The sequence below is a fragment of the Liolophura sinensis genome, chromosome 1 (genome assembly GCF_032854445.1).
Source record: "Liolophura sinensis isolate JHLJ2023 chromosome 1, CUHK_Ljap_v2, whole genome shotgun sequence".
NCBI classification, from domain to species: domain Eukaryota; kingdom Metazoa; phylum Mollusca; class Polyplacophora; order Chitonida; family Chitonidae; genus Liolophura; species Liolophura sinensis.
The window spans coordinates 778367-796341 of NC_088295.1; the positions used below are offsets into that span (position 1 = coordinate 778367).

Below are 17975 nucleotides of genomic sequence, written 5' to 3' on the forward strand. Positions count from 1 at the left end.
GTATGTACACTCACTTCCTGTAGGCAGTGGTGTGTATCAGAGTACGTACGCCCACTTCCTGTAGGTAGTGGTGTGTATCAGAGTATGTACGCCCACTTCCTGTAGGTATTGGTGTGTATCAGAGTATGTACGCCCACTTCCTGTAGGTAGTTGTGTATATCAGAGTATGTACGCCAACTTCCTGTAGGTAGTTGTGTGTAACAGAGTATGTACACTCACTTCCTGTAGGCAGTGGTGTGTATCAGAGTACGTACGCCCACTTCCTGTCGGTAGTGGTGTGTATCAGAGTACGTACGCCCACTTCCTGTAGGTAGTGGTGTGTATCAGAGTATGTACGCCCACTTCCTGTAGGCAGTAGTGTGTATCAGAGTATGTACACCCACTTCCTGTAGGCAGTGGTGTGTATCAGAGTATGTACGCCCACTTCCTGTAGGCAGTGGTGTGTATCAGAGTATGTACGCCCACTTCCTGTATGTAGTAGTGTGTATCAGAGTATGTACGCCCACTTCCTGTATTTAGTATTGTGTATCAGAGTACGTACACCCACTTCCTGTGGGCAGTGGTGTGTAACAGAGTATGTACGCCCACTTCTTGTAGGTAGTGGTGTGTATCAGAGTATGTACGCCCACTTCCTGTAGGCAGTGGTGTGTAACAGAGTATGTACGCCCACTTCCTGTCGGTAGTAGTGTGTATCAGAGTATGTAAGCCCACTTCCTTTAGGTAGTTGTGTGTATCAGAGTACGTACGCCCACTTCCTGTAGGTAGTTGTGTATATCAGAGTATGTACGCCAACTTCCTGTAGGTAGTTGTGTGTAACAGAGTATGTACACTCACTTCCTGTAGGCAGTGGTGTGTATCAGAGTACGTACGCCCACTTCCTGTCGGTAGTGGTGTGTATCAGAGTACGTACGCCCACTTCCTGTAGGTAGTGGTGTGTATCAGAGTATGTACGCCCACTTCCTGTAGGCAGTAGTGTGTATCAGAGTATGTACACCCACTTCCTGTAGGCAGTGGTGTGTATCAGAGTATGTACGCCCACTTCCTGTAGGCAGTGGTGTGTATCAGAGTATGTACGCCCACTTCCTGTATGTAGTAGTGTGTATCAGAGTATGTACGCCCACTTCCTGTATTTAGTATTGTGTATCAGAGTACGTACGCCCACTTCCTGTGGGCAGTGGTGTGTAACAGAGTATGTATGCCCACTTCTTGTAGGTAGTGGTGTGTATCAGAGTATGTACGCCCACTTCCTGTAGGCAGTGGTGTGTAACAGAGTATGTACGCCCACTTCCTGTCGGTAGTAGTGTGTATCAGAGTATGTAAGCCCACTTCCTTTAGGTAGTTGTGTGTATCAGAGTATGTACGCCCACTTCCTGTAGGCAGTGGTGTGTATCAGAGTATGTACGCCCCACTTCCTGTAGGTAGTTGTGTGTATCAGAGTATGTACGCCCACTTCCTTTAGGTAGTAGTGTGTATCAGAGTATGTACGCCCACTTTCTGTAGTAGTGGTGTGTATCAGAGTATGTACGCCCACTTCCTGTAGGTAGTAGTGTGTATCAGAGTGTGTACGCCCACTTCCTGTATGTAGTGGTGTGTATCAGAGTATGTACGCCCACTTCCTGTATGTAGTGGTGTGTATCAGAGTATGTACGGCCATTTCCTGTAGGTAGTGTGTGTATCAGAGTATGTACGCCCACTTCCTGTAGGTAGTGGTGTGTATCAGAGTACGTACGCCCACTTCTGTAGGTAGTTGTGTGTATCAGAGTACGTACGCCCACTTCCTGTAGGCAGTGGTGTGTATCAGAGTATGTACGCCCACTTCCTGTAGGTAGTAGTGTGTATCAGAGTACGTACGCCCACTTCCTGTAGGTAGTTGTGTGTATCAGAGTATGTACGCCCACTTCCTGTAGGTAGTAGTGTGTATCAGAGTATGTACGCCCACTTCCTGTAGGTAGTAGTGTGTAACAGAGTATGTACGCCCACTTCCTGTAGGTAGTGGTGTGTATCAGAGTATGTACGCCCACTTCCTGTAGGTAGTAGTGTGTAACAGAGTATGTATGCTCACTTCCTGTAGGCAGTGGTATGTATCAGAATATGTACACCCACTTCCTATAGGTAGTGGTGTGTATCAGAGTACGTACGCCCACTTCCTGTAGGCAGTGGTGTGTATCAGAGTATGTACGCCCACTTCCTGTAGGTAGTGGTGTGTAACAGAGTATGAACGCCCACTTCCTGTAGGCAGTGGTGTGTATCAGAGTATGTACACCCACTTCCTGTAGGCAGTGGTGTGTATCAGAGTATGTACACCCACTTCCTGTAGGCAGTAGTGTGTATCAGAGTATGTACGCCCACTTCCTGTAGATAGTAGTGTGTATCAGAGTATGTACGCCCCACTTCCTGTAGGCAGTAGTGTGTATCAGAGTATGTACACCCACTTCCTGTAGGTAGTGGTGTGTATCAGAGTATGTACACGCACTTCCTGTAGGTAGTGGTGGTGTATCAGAGTACGTACGCCCACTTCCTGTAGGCAGTGGTGTGTATCAGAGTATGTACGCCCACTTCCTGTATGTAGTAGTGTGTAACAGAGTATGTACGCCCACTTCCTGTAGGTAGTAGTGTGTATCAGAGAACGTACGCCCACTTCCTGTGGGCAGTGGCGTGTAACAGAGTATGTACGCCCACTTCCTGTAGGTAGTAGTGTGTATCAGAGTATGTACGCCCACTTCCTGTAGGTAATAGTGTGTATCAGAGTATGTACGCCCACTTCCTGTAGGTAGTGGTGTGTTTCAGAGTATGTACGCCCACTTCCTGTAACCCTTTAGTATACCAGCAGGAGTTTAGTAATATGTGTTCAAAGTATTCATTTTATCACCACATATTCACTGACGGTTCAAGAATGATGATGGCGTGGCTTCTGCCGCTGTCCTTGGACCCAGAACCGTTTCAACTCGGTTTCCAAGATTCCTGTTCTGTATTTACTGCGGAAGCCAAGGGCAATTTGTGCGCACTTCGGTCCATTCCAGAGCTAGGAGGTAGCAGATTTTCTCATCTGCTTTGACTCCCTTTCCTGCTCCAGGCAATTCGGGCTAGTTCGCCTGTACATCCAGACATTCTGTCTATCAGGGAGATGTTTAAACGGACTTAATGAAGATTTTATCATTGTCTTTTGTTGGGTGCCCGGGCATATGGGTATCCCCTGGGAATACTGCTGCAGATGAAGCCGCGAGGGCGGCTTTGCATTCCGTTACTGCCCAAACTGACGTTCCATATTCGGACTTGCGTTCACTTATTTGCTCCTATATCAAGCGCTTGTTTCAGGCTCAATGGGATGGCCAGACAACCAACAAACTGCATGATATTCATCAGTTTGTTGGTCCAGTGCCTTCCCTTTCATGGCATCGTCTCCGCTCTTGCATTTTGAGGAGGTGTCGTATCGGTCACACACGTGCTACGCATGGGTATTTGTTAAAAGGAGAAGATGCTCCTCATTGCTTTGCTTGTGATCAACGGTTCACAGTCAAGCACATATTGCTTGACTGTGGCGACTTTGCTCCTGTACGAGATTCCTTTTATCACGTGAGCTCTCTTTCAGAACTTTTCAATTCTGTAGAAAGTGATACTATTTTTGACTTTCTCTCTGCCATTGGTATGGCAGGAAAGCTGTAATTTTAAACTACCGTCTGTGTTTGTTATGTGACTTTTGGTGTCCTTTTTGACTGAATAGTAAATGAATTATCCGTAGTAGATCGACTATTTGACGTTTTATTGTCGCGATAAAACTGAAATATTGTTGAAAGCGACGTTAAAACTTTCACTCACTCACTCACTCCCACTTCCTGTAGGTAGTGGTGTGTATCAGAGTATGTACACCCACTTCCTGTAGGTAGTAGTGTGTATCAGAGTATGTACGCCCACTTCCTGTAGGTAGTGGTGTGTATCAGAGTACGTACGCCCACTTCCTGTAGGTAGTGGTGTGTATCAGAGTATGTACGCCCACTTCCTGTAGGTAGTAGTGTGTAACAGAGTATGTACGTCCACTTCCTGTATGTAGTGGTGTGTATCAGAGTACGTACGCCCACTTCCTGTAGGCAGTGGTGTGTATCAGAGTATGTACGCCCACTTCCTGTAGGTAGTGGTGTGTATCAGAGTACGTACGCCCACTTCCTGTAGGTAGTGGTGTGTATCAGAGTATGTACGCCCACTTCCTGTAGGTAGTAGTGTGTAACAGAGTATGTACGTCCACTTCCTGTATGTAGTGGTGTGTATCAGAGTACGTACGCCCACTTCCTGTAGGCAGTGGTGTGTATCAGAGTATGTACGCCCACTTCCTGTAGGTAGTGGTGTGTATCAGAGTATGTACGCCCACTTCCTGTAGGTAGTGGTGTGTAACAGAGTATGTACACCCACTTTTTGTAGGCAGTAGTGTGTATCAGAGTATGTACGCCCACTTCCTGTAGATAGTAGTGTGTATCAGAGTATGTTTCCTGTGGTCACAAAGCATACGGAGCGTTTTGACCAGTTCATTATATATCGTATATATGTTGTATATATGTAGTGCAACTATATGTCTAGCGGGCAGATACGCCCCTTGCCTTGACACAGGTTAACAAGTATTGACCACTGGTGTGGTCAAGGTTACCTTGGTTCTAGTGCATGCATGGCACATGCACTTATGTCAAGTGCATCTTAAGGAGAAATGAATAAAAGCAATGGGAAGCCTCCAGTTTGCAGACTTAATATCTTGTCTCCGACTTATCTCGTTTCTGTGTTGTTCTTCTGTCAACTGGTCTTTAAAGTCAGTACCCAGTCCAATACTGGGACGAGCCTGGAGTTATATGCAATGGGCGCCCCCAACCTGCTCAAGTGACAAGCCCTAACATTGAGCACGAAAAAGTTGCAAAAGTTTGCAATGTGTTACACCTCCAGCTGTTGCAATACACTTGTAATATTACACATCAGTCTGTCCATGTTACATTCTCCATTTGTTACATTACACCTACCTCTGACATGTCACAACTCTATCAGTCATACATGTATTATTCAGTCAGTCACATTACACCCCATCTGTCACATTACAGCACTGCCTGTCACATTACACGTCTGTCATATTAAACCTCCCTCTGCCACATTACACCTCCATCTATCATATTACTCCTCCATCTGTCATATTACACCAACTGTCATATTTCACCTCCATGCTTGTTATTTGTCATATTATGTACATGTAGATCTCCAACTGTCATGTTTCACCTCCGTGCATGTTATTTGTCGTACTATGTGCATGTAGATCTCCAAGTGTCATTTCACCTCCATGCGTGTTATTTGTCGTACTATGTACATGTAGATCTCCAAGTGTCATGTTTCACCTCCATGCATGTTATTTGTCGTACTATGTACATGTACATCTTGGGCTATCATATTTCACCTCCATGCATGTTATTTGTCGTACTATGTACATATAGATCTCCAAGTGTCATGTTTCACCTCCATGCGTGTTATTTGTAGTACTATGTACATGTCGATCTCCGACTGTCATGTTTCACCTCCACGCATGTTATTTGTAGTACTATGTACATGTAGATCTCCAACTGTCATGTTTCACCTCCACGCATGTTATTTGTAGGTGCTATGTACATGTACATCTTGGGCTATCATATTTCACCTCCATGCATGTTATTTGTCGTACTATGTACATGTAGATCTCCAGCTGTCATGTTCACCTCCATGCATGTTATTTGTAGTACTACGTACATGTACATCTTGGGCTATCATATTTCACCTCCATGCATGTTATTTGTAATACTATGTATGTGTACGTCTCCAACTGTCATATTTCACCTCCATGCATGTTATTTGTAGTGCTATGTACATATAGATCTCCAAGTGTCATGTTTCACCTCCATGCATGGTTATTTGTAGTACTATGTACATGTCGATCTCCACTGTCATGTTTCACCTCCATGCGTGTTATTTGTAGTACTATGTATGTGTACGTCTCAGCTGTCATGTTTCACCTCCATGCGTGTTATTTGTAGTACTATGTACATGTAGATCTCCAACTGTCATGTTTCACCTCCATGCGTGTTGTTTGTAGTACTATGTACATGTAGATCTCCACTGTCATGTTTCACCTCCATGCGTGTTATTTGTAGTACTATGTATGTGTACGTCTCCAACTGTCATGTTTCACCTCCATGCATGTTATTTGTAGTACTATGTACATGTAGATCTCCAACTGTCATGTTTCACCTCCTAGCGTGTTATTTGTAGTACTATGTACATGTACGTCCCCAACTGTCATGTTTCACCTCCATGCGTGTTATTTGTAGTACTATGTATGTGTACATCTCCAACTGTCATGTTTCACCTCCATGCGTGTTATTTGTAGTACTATGTACATGTATGTCCCCAACTGTCATATTTCACCTCCATGCATGTTATTTGTAGTACTATGTACATGTACGTCTCCAGTTGTCATGTTTCAGCTCCATGCGTGTTATTTGTAGTACTATGTACATGTAGATCTCCAACTGTCATGTTTCACCTCCATGCATGTTATTTGTAGTACTATGTACATGTAGATCTCCAGCTGTCATGTTTCTCCTCCATGCGTGTTATTTGTAGTACTATGTACATGTAGATCTCCAGCTGTCATGTTTCACCTCCACGCATGTTATTTGTAGTACTATATACATGTACATCTCCGTCATGTTTCACCTCCATGCATGTTATTTGTAGTACTGTGTACATGTAGATCTCCAACGGTCATGTTTCACCTCCATGCATGTTATTTGTCATAGTATGTGGATTTCCAACTGTCATGTTTCACCTCTATATATGTTATTTGTAATACTATGTATGTGTATGTCTCCAACTGTCATATTTCACCTCCAGGCATGTTATTTGCCGTACTATGTACTGTGTACATCTTGGGCTTGTCATATTTCACCTCCGAGCATGTTATTTGTAGTACTATGTACATCTCCAACTGTCATATTTTTTGTACTATGTACATGCACATCTCCAACTGTCATATTTTACCTCATGTTAATGTTATATTTATGATATTATGATAGTGTGTCTGAAATGTATGTATCACTATACTTAGAATTGTGCCTGCCACTAACCTATACATACTTGTTTACGTTTACACCTCTTATGATGACTTCAGATGTGATATCTAAACTATTAGTTTGTTGTTATTGTTGTCAGGGTCATGACACGACAGCAGCTGCTGCTAACTGGGCTGTCCACTTGCTGGGATCCCATCCTGGGGTCCAGCAGAAGGCACAAGAAGAGGTGGACAAGATCTTTGGTAAGTACTCTCATTACCTCATTCTCAGGTTACCAAGGTCAAAGGTAGATGAATTGTAACTGTTTTATTCCTCTTTTGGCTTTAAGTTCCTTCAGATCCTTTAGCAAACTGACTGGAATGCCTATTTGTTTGGATTCATTATTATATTTTAAAGGAACTTTTATTTGAACTTGGAGTATCCATGGCCAGGATGTTAGTGTGCCATCACGGTGCAATGACTCAGAAGCCTCTCACCAATGCAGTTGCCTTGAGATAATTTCAGCCCATGCTGCCTTTCTCTGTGGCTGTATTTGGGAAGGTCTGTCAGCGACCTGCGGATGGTCGTAGGTTTTCTCCAGGCTCTGCCCGGTTTCCTCCCACCATAATGCTTCCCGCAGTCATATAAGTGAAATATTCTTGAGTATGGCATAAAACACCAATCAAATAAATAAAAAAATTTCAACTGCCTGTGTGTGAGTGATGCAGATTTATCTCCTATTTCTTTTACATCTAACTACTTATATGTTTTGCCCAGTGTTATCATGTGACAGAAAGATTATTAAATTTGACGCTGTAATTTTTACTGTAATAAAAATGTGAATGTGAATGTACAGGAGACAGTGAGCGGCCTGCCTCAATGGAAGATCTGAAGGAGATGAAATACTTGGAGTGTGTTATCAAGGTAATTGATTTTGTTATCTTTCCTGTCACACAACTACTGAAAGCATGCGATCTGTTAGGGCATTAGCCCTTGTATAAGGGGGGGTATTAGTACAGTTAATTGCAAATGCCTGACCAACTACTTGTTATGTGTACATATTAACACGTCCTACTCAGGTTCCCAGAACCTCCTGTGCACAACCACAGATTTCTGCCAACTGTATTTCCTTTGTCGTTAGCTTGATGTATAAATAACATTACCTCCGTTATTAATGTTCAAGTTTTAGCAAGTTTCTGATATAAACTGTGTCTCTTTTATTGTTGATTTGATTTGCACCTTCTTTAATGTTGGTTTTAGGAAGCTTTGCGTCTTTACCCCTCAGTGCCATTTTTTGGCAGGACACTGACTGAGGATGTCACCATAGGTGAGCTACCCTACTGTCATTGATTTCTACATCAAAATAGGTGATCTAAATAGAACTTTCACCTAAATGCTGGATATTACAAAACCATGTGTAGAGTAGACGATTCCCTGTTAACCCAGTGTGCAGAGTAATGAGTTGTGGTTGGTGATGGTTGTGTGTGCAGAGTGAATGAATTGTGATTTGTGATAATTGTGTGTGCAGAGTGAATGAGTTGTGATTGGTGATGGTTGTGTGTGCAGAGTGAATGAGTTGTGGTTGGTGATGGTTGTGTGTGCAGAGTGAATGAGTTGTGATTGGTGATGGTTGTGTGTGCAGAGTGAATGAGTTGTGATTGGTGATGGTTGTGTGTGTAGTTTGAATGAGTTGTGATTGGTGATGGTTGTGTGTGCAGAGTGAATGAGTTATGATTGGTGATGGTTGTGTGTGCAGAGTGAATGAGTTGTGATTGGTGATGGTTGTGTGTGCAGAGTGAATGAGTTGTGATTGGTGATGGTTGTGTGTGTAGTTTGAATGAGTTGTGATTGGTGATGGTTGTGTGTTTAGAGTGAATGAGTTATGATTGGTGATGGTTGTGTGTGCAGAGTGAATGAGTTGTGATTGGTAATAATTATGTGTGTAGTTTGAATGAGTTATGATTGGTGATGGTTGTGTGTGCAGTGAATGAGTTGTGATTGCTGATAATTTTGTGTCCAGAGTGAATGAGTTGTGATAGGTGATGGTTGTGTGTGCAGAGTGAATGAGTTGTGATTGGTGATAATTGTGTGTGTAGTTTGAATGAGTTGTGATAGGTGATGGTTGTGTGTGCAGAGTAAATGAGTTGTTATTGCTGATAATTGTGTGTGTAGTTTGAATGAGTTATGATTGGTAATGGTTGTGTGTGCAGAGTAAATGAGGTGTGATTGCTGATAACTGTGTGTGTAGTTTGAATTAGTTGTGATTGGTGATGGTTGTGTGTGCAAAGTGAATGAGTTGTGATTGCTGATAATTTTGTGTCCAGAGTGAATGAGTTGTGATTGGTGATGGTTGTGTGTGCAGAGTAATGAGTTGTGATTGCTGATAATTGTGTGTGTAGTTTGAATGGGTTGTGATTGGTGATGGTTGTGTGTGCAGTGAATGAGATGTGATTGCTGATAATTGTGTGTGTAATTTGAATGAGTTGTGATTGGTGATGGTTGTGTGTGCAGAGTGAATGAGTTGTGATTGCTGATAATTGTGTGTGTAGTTTGAATGAGTTGTGAGTGGTGATGGTTGTGTGAGCAATGAATGAGTTGTGATTGCTGATAATTGTGTGTGTAATTTGAATGAGTTGTGATTGGTGATGGTTGTGTTTACAGAGTAATGAGTTTTGATTGCTGATAATTGTGTGTGTAATTTGAATGGGTTGTGATTGGTAATGGTTGTGTGTGCAGAGTGAATGAGTTGTGATTTGCCGATAATTGTGTGTGTAGTTTGAATGAGTTGCGATTGTTGATGGTTGTGTGTGCAGAGTGAATGAGTTGATAGGGGTAATAATTGTGTGTTTAGAGTGAATGACTTGTGATTGGTGATAATTGTATGTGCAGAGTGAATGAGCTGTGGTTGGTGATGGTTGTGTGTGTAGAGTGAAAGAGTTGTGATTGGTGATGGTTGTGTGTGCAGCGTGAATAAGATGTGATCGGCGATAATTGTGTGTGTAGTTTGATTGAGTTATGATTGGTGGTGGGTGTGTGTGCAGAGTGAATGATTTGTGATTGATGGTAATTGTGTGTGCAGAGTGAATGAGTTGTGATTGGGGTTGCTTATGTGTGCATTGTGAATGTTGTGATTTGCCGATAATTGTGTGTGTAGTTTGAATGAGTTGCGATTGTTGATGGTTGTGTGTGCAGAGTGAATGAGTTGATAGGGGTGATAATTGTGTGTGTAGTTTGAATGAGTTGTGATTGGTGATGGTTGTGTGTGTAATTTGAATGAGTTGTGATTGGTGATGGTTGTGTGTGCAGAGTGAATAAGTTGTGATCGGTGATAATTGTGTGTGTAATTTGAATGAGTTATGGTTGGTGGTGGGTGTGTATGCAAATTGAATAAGTTGTGATCGGTGATAATTGTGTGTGTAATTTGAATGAGTTATGATTGGTGGTGGGTGTGTATGCAAAGTGAATGAGTTGTGATTGGTGATGGTTGTGTGTGTAATTTGAATGAGTTGTGATTGGTGATGGTTGTGTGTGCAGAGTGAATAAGTTGTGATCGGTGATAATTGTGTGTGTAATTTGAATGAGTTATGATTGGTGGTGGGTGTGTATGCAAAGTGAATAAGTTGTGATCGGTGATAATTGTGTGTGTAATTTGAATGAGTTATGATTGGTGGTGGGTGTGTATGCAAAGTGAATGAGTTGTGATTGGTGATGGTTGTGTGTGCAGAGTGAATGAGTTGTGATTGGGGCTGTTTACATGTGCAGAGTGAATGAGTTGTGATTGGGGCTGTTTACATGTGCAGAGTGAATGAATTGTGATTTGTGATCATTGTGTGTACAGAGTGAATGAATTGTGATTGTTGATGGTCGCGTGTGTAGTTTGAATGAGTTGTGATTGGTGATGGTTGTGTGTGCAGAGTGAATGAGTTGATATGGGGGATAATTGTGTGTGCAGAGTGAATGAGTTGTGATTGGTGATGGTTGTGTGTGCAGAGTGAATGAGTTGATATGGGTGATAATTGTGTGTGCAGAGTGAATGAGTTGTGGTTGGTGATGGTTGTGTGTGCAGAGTGAATGAGTTGTGATTGGTGATGGTTGTGTGTGCAGAGTGAATGAGTTGTGATTGGTGATGGTTGTGTGTGCAGAGTGAATGAGTTGTGATTGGTGATGGTCGCGTGTGCAGAGTGAATGAGTTGATATGGGTGATAATTGTGTGTGCAGAGTGAATGAGTTGTGATTGGTGATGGTTGTGTGTGCAGAGTGAATGAGTTGTGATTGGTGATGGTTGTGTGTGCAGAGTGAATGAGTTGTGATTGGTGATGGTTGTGTTTGCAGAGTGTATCAGTTGTGATTGATGGTAATTGTGTCTAAAAATATTCATTGGATGAATTAACTTCAGAGTAATATTCCAGGTTAAGTAAGATATCAGATGTCCAGATTTGATATCCCTGTCACTGATATTGACACCTGTCTGTCTTGTCCAGGTGGGTATGAGGTGCCCAAAGGTACTACAGCTGTGATTATCACATATGCCCTTCACCGTGACGAGAAATATTTCCCTGACCCAGAAAGGTTTGACCCAGATCGCTTCTCAGCAGAAAATGTGATTGGACGACACCCATTTGCTTACATACCCTTCTCTGCCGGCATGAGGAACTGTGTTGGTCAGTTTTCACATATCATTAGTTATTGCGCTTCATATTGAACTCATATAAGGTTTTATAGTTCTCAATGCATCTTCAGTTTAAAGGTGTCATTTGTTCTGGCTTAGGTACACTTGTTCTGGCTTAGGTACACTTGTGCTGTCTGTGATTGTGCCATAAAGGTGAACATGGTAATTGTCCAGCTCATATTGTCTTCCTCTCTGGCCTTACATAGGTAGATGTGTCAGCAACCAGGTTTCCCATGGGCTCCGCTCGGTTTCCTTCCACCATAAGGCCAACCGCCTTGGTGTAAGTAAAATATTCTGGAGTACAGGATAAAACATGGATCCAATCAAATACATGTTAATTAGCTACTGAATTGCCCAGGTGTGAACAAATTGAAGTGCAAGTAATTCTTCCTCCCATTAATCAGATCTGATCAGCTTTAGTACATATTTATGTCAGTTATATGTGTTTGAATACAATGTAAATCACAAATCAAGGCAGTAAATCCACAATTACTCCAAATGATAAATTGTTTTGTCGTATCTGGGATTAAGGTGAACTGAATAAGATAGACGAATCTTAATCCCAGGTAGCATGAACTGTATTACAGAAGAGTGATTAACTGGTGATAAGTGATAGGAAGTTACAGGTAATTGTGAGATTAACCGGTGATAAGTGATAGGAAGTTGCAGGTAATTGAGAGATTAACTTGTGATAAGTCATAGGAAGTTACAGGTAATTGAGAGATTAACTGGTGATATGTGATGGGAAGTTACAGGTAATTGAGAGTGTAATTGTTGATATGTGATGGGAAGTTACAGGTAATTGAGAGATTAACTTGTGATAAGTCATAGGAAGTTACAGGTAATTGAGGGATTAACTGGTGATAAGTGATAGGAAGTTACAGGTAATTGAGAGATTAACTGGTGATAAGTGATAGGAAGTTACAGGTAATTGAGAGATTAACTGGTGATATGTGATGGGAAGTTACAGGTAATTGAGAGGGTAATTGGTGATAAGTCAGGAAGTTACAGGTAATTGAGAGATTAACTGGTGATATGTGATGGGAAGTGATATGTGCTGGGAAGTTACAGGTAATTGAGAGGGTAATTGGTGATAAGTCAGAAAGTTATAGGTAATTGAGGGATTAACTGGTGATAAGTCCTAGTCAGCTACAGGTAATTTACTGTAATTCACATACATGTGTAATTTCAGGTAATACATGACTAATTTGCACAGGATGACGATTAGTTGTTCTATGAAATTATAGGTGGTTTACTATAAGTATATTAATAAAACATTAACATCATTGTGATTGTTGCTAAATTAGTGCACGTGGACCGCCATAAGTGCTGTAATTGAAGTTACCATGGTTACAGGTTCTAGCATATTATATTGTAGACATCATAACAGACTTAGTGTACTGTTTCAGGCCAGAAGTTTGCTCTGATGGAAGAGAAGGTTATCTTGTCCACCATTTTGAGGAAGTTCTCGATCAAGTCGACACAGAAAGAAGCAGATCTTAAGCCTGTTGGAGAACTGATTCTGCGACCAGGTAACGGGGTTTTTGTGGAGCTGACCAGCCGAGGTCACTGAACGCACACCTCTAATCAGTGGCACCAAGTGGTAATGGTCAAGAAAGAGGTCAACACGTACCTCTTAACCATTCCACTTATGGTAGGTCAAGATGGGTATAAAGATAGTGGAGTTAAATGGTGGAAGGACAGCTGAATAATTTGTTAGACTATATATATTTAACCTGGCTGTCAATACTAGTTCATGTATACAGAAATAAATTATATATGTATATATTATTGTCCTGTTGTGCAAGATTGATGGCACAGGTCACTTAGTGTATTCAAAACCTTCACCAGAAGCAAATCCATGGATATTTGTTTAACATTCAGCAGTCATATACAGCTGTTCAGCTATAGCTGAGACTGATATAACAGTTCTGTTAGTCCCAGGCTATAAAGGCCCCAAATATTTGTGTACACACACATGAAGCCGTCCCCCTACAGGTCAAGGCCACTGAACCCCACACATGTATGTACACGCACATGAAGCTGTCCCTCTACAGGTCAAGGCCACTGAACCCCACACATGTATGTACACGCACATGAAGCTGTCCCTCTACAGGTCAAGGCCACTGAACCCCACACATGTATGTACACGCACATGAAGCTGCCCCCCTACAAGTCAAGGCCACTGAACCCCACACATGTGTGTACATGCACATGAAGCTGTCCCCCTTCAGGTCAAGGCCACTGAACCTCACACTTGTATGTACATGCACTTGAAGCTGCCCCCCTACAGGTCAAGGCCACTGAACCCCACACATGTATGTACACGCACATGAAGCTGTCCCCCTACAGGTCAAGGCCACTGAACCCCACACATGTATGTACATGCACATGAAGCTGTCCCTCTACAGGTCAAGGCCACTGAACCCCACACATGTATGTACATGCACATGAAGCTGTCCCCCTTCAGGTCAAGGCCACTGAACCCCACACATGTATGTTCACGCACATGAAGCTGCCCCCCTACAGGTCAAGGCCACTGAACCCCACACATGTATGTACACGCACATGAAGCTGCCCTCCTACAGGTCAAGGCCACTGAACCCCACGCATGTATGTACATGCACATGAAGCTGTCCCCCTTCAGGTCAAGGCCACTGAACCTCACACTTGTATGTACATGCACTTGAAGCTGCCCCCCTACAGGTCAAGGCCACTGAACCCCACACATGTATGTACACGCACATGAAGCTGCCCCCCTACAGGTCAAGGCCACTGAACCCCACACATGTATGTACACACACATGAAGCTGCCCCCCTACAGGTCAAGGCCACTGAACCCCACACATGTATGTACATGCACATGAAGCTGTCCCCCTACAGGTCAAGGCCACTGAACCCCACACATGTATGTACATGCACATGAAGCTGTCCCTCTACAGGTCAAGGCCACTGAACCCCACACATGTATGTACATGCACATGAAGCTGTCCCCCTTCAGGTCAAGGCCACTGAACCCCACACATGTATGTTCACGCACATGAAGCTGCCCCCCTACAGGTCAAGGCCACTGAACCCCACACATGTATGTACATGCACATGAAGCTGTCCCCCTTCAGGTCAAGGCCACTGAACCTCACACTTGTATGTACATGCACTTGAAGCTGCCCCCCTACAGGTCAAGGCCACTGAACCCCACACTTGTATGTACATGCACATGAAGCTGTCCCCCTTCAGGTCAAGGCCACTGAACCCCACACTTGTATGTACATGCACATGAAGCTGTCCCCCTTCAGGTCAAGGCCACTGAACCCCACACATGTATGTATATGCGTTTAAAAGTGTGACTGATGGTGAAAACTAACTATTTACAAGCTATGAGGGAGATGATAATGTAGGCCTATCTCAGAAGCAGAAAGTAGTTTAAATGGTGTGTGCAGAAAATAGATGTGCCTATATTTAAAAGTCCACAGGACACTACATAGGAACATAGTAAATGTAATGTGCAGTTAGAATACCTGTGATGGCATTGTCAGTTTTTTATCCAAGTTGTCTGCTGTGTTTATAGAGAACTATAGCTATTATATGTCCATATGTACATGTAGATATTGTAGGGCACCCATATATCTGCATGTACTGGTAGATATTATAGAGTGTGTATATATCCATATCTACATGCAGATATTGTAGGGCACCCATATATCTGTATGTACTGGTAGATATTATAGAGTGTGTATATATCCATATCTGCATGTAGGTATTGTAGGGCACCCATATATCTGCATGTACTGGTAGATATTATAGAGTGTGTATATATCCATATCTACATGCAGATATTGTAGGGCACCCATATATCTGTATGTACTGGTAGATATTATAGAGTGTCTATATATCCATATCTACATGCAGATATTGTAGGGCACGCATATATCCGTATGTACTGGTAGATATTATAGAGTGTCTATATATCCATATCTACATGTAGATATTTTTGAGTGTCTATATATATCCATATCTACATGTAGATACTGTAGGGCACCCATATATCTGCATGTACTGGTAGATATTATAGAGTGTCTATATATCCATATCTACATGTAGATACTGTAGGGCACCCATATATCTGCATGTACTGGTAGATATTATAGAGTGTCTATATGTCCATATGTACATGTAGATATTGTAGGGCACCCATATATCTGCATGTACTGGTAGATATTATAGAGTGTCTATATATCCATATCTACATGCAGTTATTGTTGGGCACCCATATATCTGTATGTACTGGTAGATATTATAGAGTGTGTATACATCCATATCTACATGTAGATATTTTTGAGTGTCTATATATCCATATCTACATGTAGATATTGTAGGGCACCCATATATCTGCATGTACTGGTAGATATTATAGAGTGTCTATATATCCATATCTACGTGTAGATACTGTAGGGCACCCATATATCTGCATGTACTGGTAGATATTATAGAGTGTCTGTTTATTGGTGTAAACATGTAGGTCTATGTTTTGTTGAAGTGTTCATGAGTTGTTTTTTTTTAATGAGAGCTAGAGATTTGACTATGTAACCAAAATTTCTACCTGAGGAAAATTATTAAAGTAGCTGTTGAACAGTCTGGCTGAGTAATGGGTATGCCACTGATATGTACAGGAATTTCTGCCCAAAGTAAATTTTACATTTAAATATATTTGGTGTCAAACATCGGATTTACACAAGAAAATTATAACAAAAGCAAGGCTTTAATTGATTTCTTTAGAGGTAAAGAGTTTGACTAATGTGTAATTGGACTACACATTGATACTGGAGTAAGTCTTGAATCACATCTGTGTCATCCAATCACATCTCAGGATTCAGATAGAACAACAATCAAATAGCTGATTTCCTTTGGCTTGTGATTCAGATCTGTGTAGTAGAGAACAGGGGTCTATTAGAGATAGTCATTGTGCTACCTGTCCTAAGCTGTCTAGTGGCTGGATGGCTTTATCAGTATTAGGTTACCAGGTCAAAGTAGTGATTAAGTCTCAGGGCATTATTATGATTACAGCCTGAAATCAGTGATTAGCTGCTGTAACTAATCAGTATTAAATCTTCTCTGTGTGCTTGTGTTTACTGTGACGGGCAAGCTTACATGTCAGTAATGATGTGTATGTTAATGTTTTGTTCTTGGGAGACAGCGTTGTTATGTGTGTCCACATCCTGGGGAAGATACTTTAATAGCTAACACACTTTGATGTATTATATTTTATCCAAGCGTTTGTTCATGTAAGCTCAGTTCCTATACATATTATACTTTTACAATGTATAAAACACTTTCTAATCAAAATGTGATTGATAAATATTTGATGAGCTCAGCATTTTGACAACGTGACTTGCCAGTATGAGTATTTTTATATGATTGTGATTTACTATTTGTCTATGCTTGATATTGATACAGTTATTTTATAACATCCTACTTATTATTAATATTTTGTTTACAAGGTGTTATGGAAAAGGTTTTTGTTTTGTCTGAAGGTCACCCTGTCACAACTGGGTTATGGAGAAAGAGTCAGGGGCATAAAACTGTCCTATTGATGTGTGTTATAGTCCATATATGATGTTGTTTAGAATAAATAGCTTCTTCTGTCTGCATTTACTGCCAGGTCTACGTTGGTTATCTTTGTCCAGTTGTTGATATACACAGAAACACCTGATGCCTTTGGATGCCTAGACGTGATAAAATCCCTACTGTATATACACTGTTTGTGCTAAACCAGTACAGTCCATTTTACACAGGTATCACCAAGTGGCATCACTTATCTCCATTTTCATGCAGAATGAGGATACTCATGTGTGGATTATCTCCATGGATTATCTACATAGATTATCAGCAGGTATGTGTGTCTATGCCTCTAAGCATTACCACTTACAAAGCAAGCAGGAATCTTGATCGGATCCCTGAAAGGTAAAGTCAGAGACAAATCTACGCGTGCTGGATTGGAACGCCTGATCTCTGTGGTAATGGGCTAGAGACCTTGGTATGAGGAGCCAGTAGTGCCCTTTGACCTGGTAGGGCGCTTTAGTAGTTTGAAGAGCCATTATTGGCCCTTCACCAGCTAGGGCGCTTTAGTAGTTTGAAGAGCCATTATTGGCCCTTCACCAACAGGGCGCTTAGTTTTGAGGGGCCATTAGTGTCTCTTCACCATCTAGGGCGCTTAGTTTAAGATGAAAATGACCTGATGACGATTCCAAAAATACCGA

General features: G+C 41.9%; 1 protein-coding gene across 2 annotated transcripts in view; it reads left to right on the forward strand.

The window, feature by feature from the left end:
- The window catches only part of LOC135467631 (cytochrome P450 4V2-like), a 31347-nt gene extending 14004 nt beyond the window's left edge, over window positions 1–17343 (forward strand). For both annotated transcript variants that reach the window (XM_064745415.1, XM_064745424.1), the window contains 5 exons: window positions 7210–7312; window positions 7906–7973; window positions 8310–8376; window positions 11531–11710; window positions 13128–17343. In XM_064745415.1, the coding sequence (XP_064601485.1) occupies window positions 7210–7312; window positions 7906–7973; window positions 8310–8376; window positions 11531–11710; window positions 13128–13291 (582 nt within the window). In that variant the 3' untranslated portion in view covers window positions 13292–17343. The remainder of the gene's footprint in view (window positions 1–7209; window positions 7313–7905; window positions 7974–8309; window positions 8377–11530; window positions 11711–13127) is intronic.
- The last annotated feature ends 632 nt before the right edge of the window (window positions 17344–17975 follow it).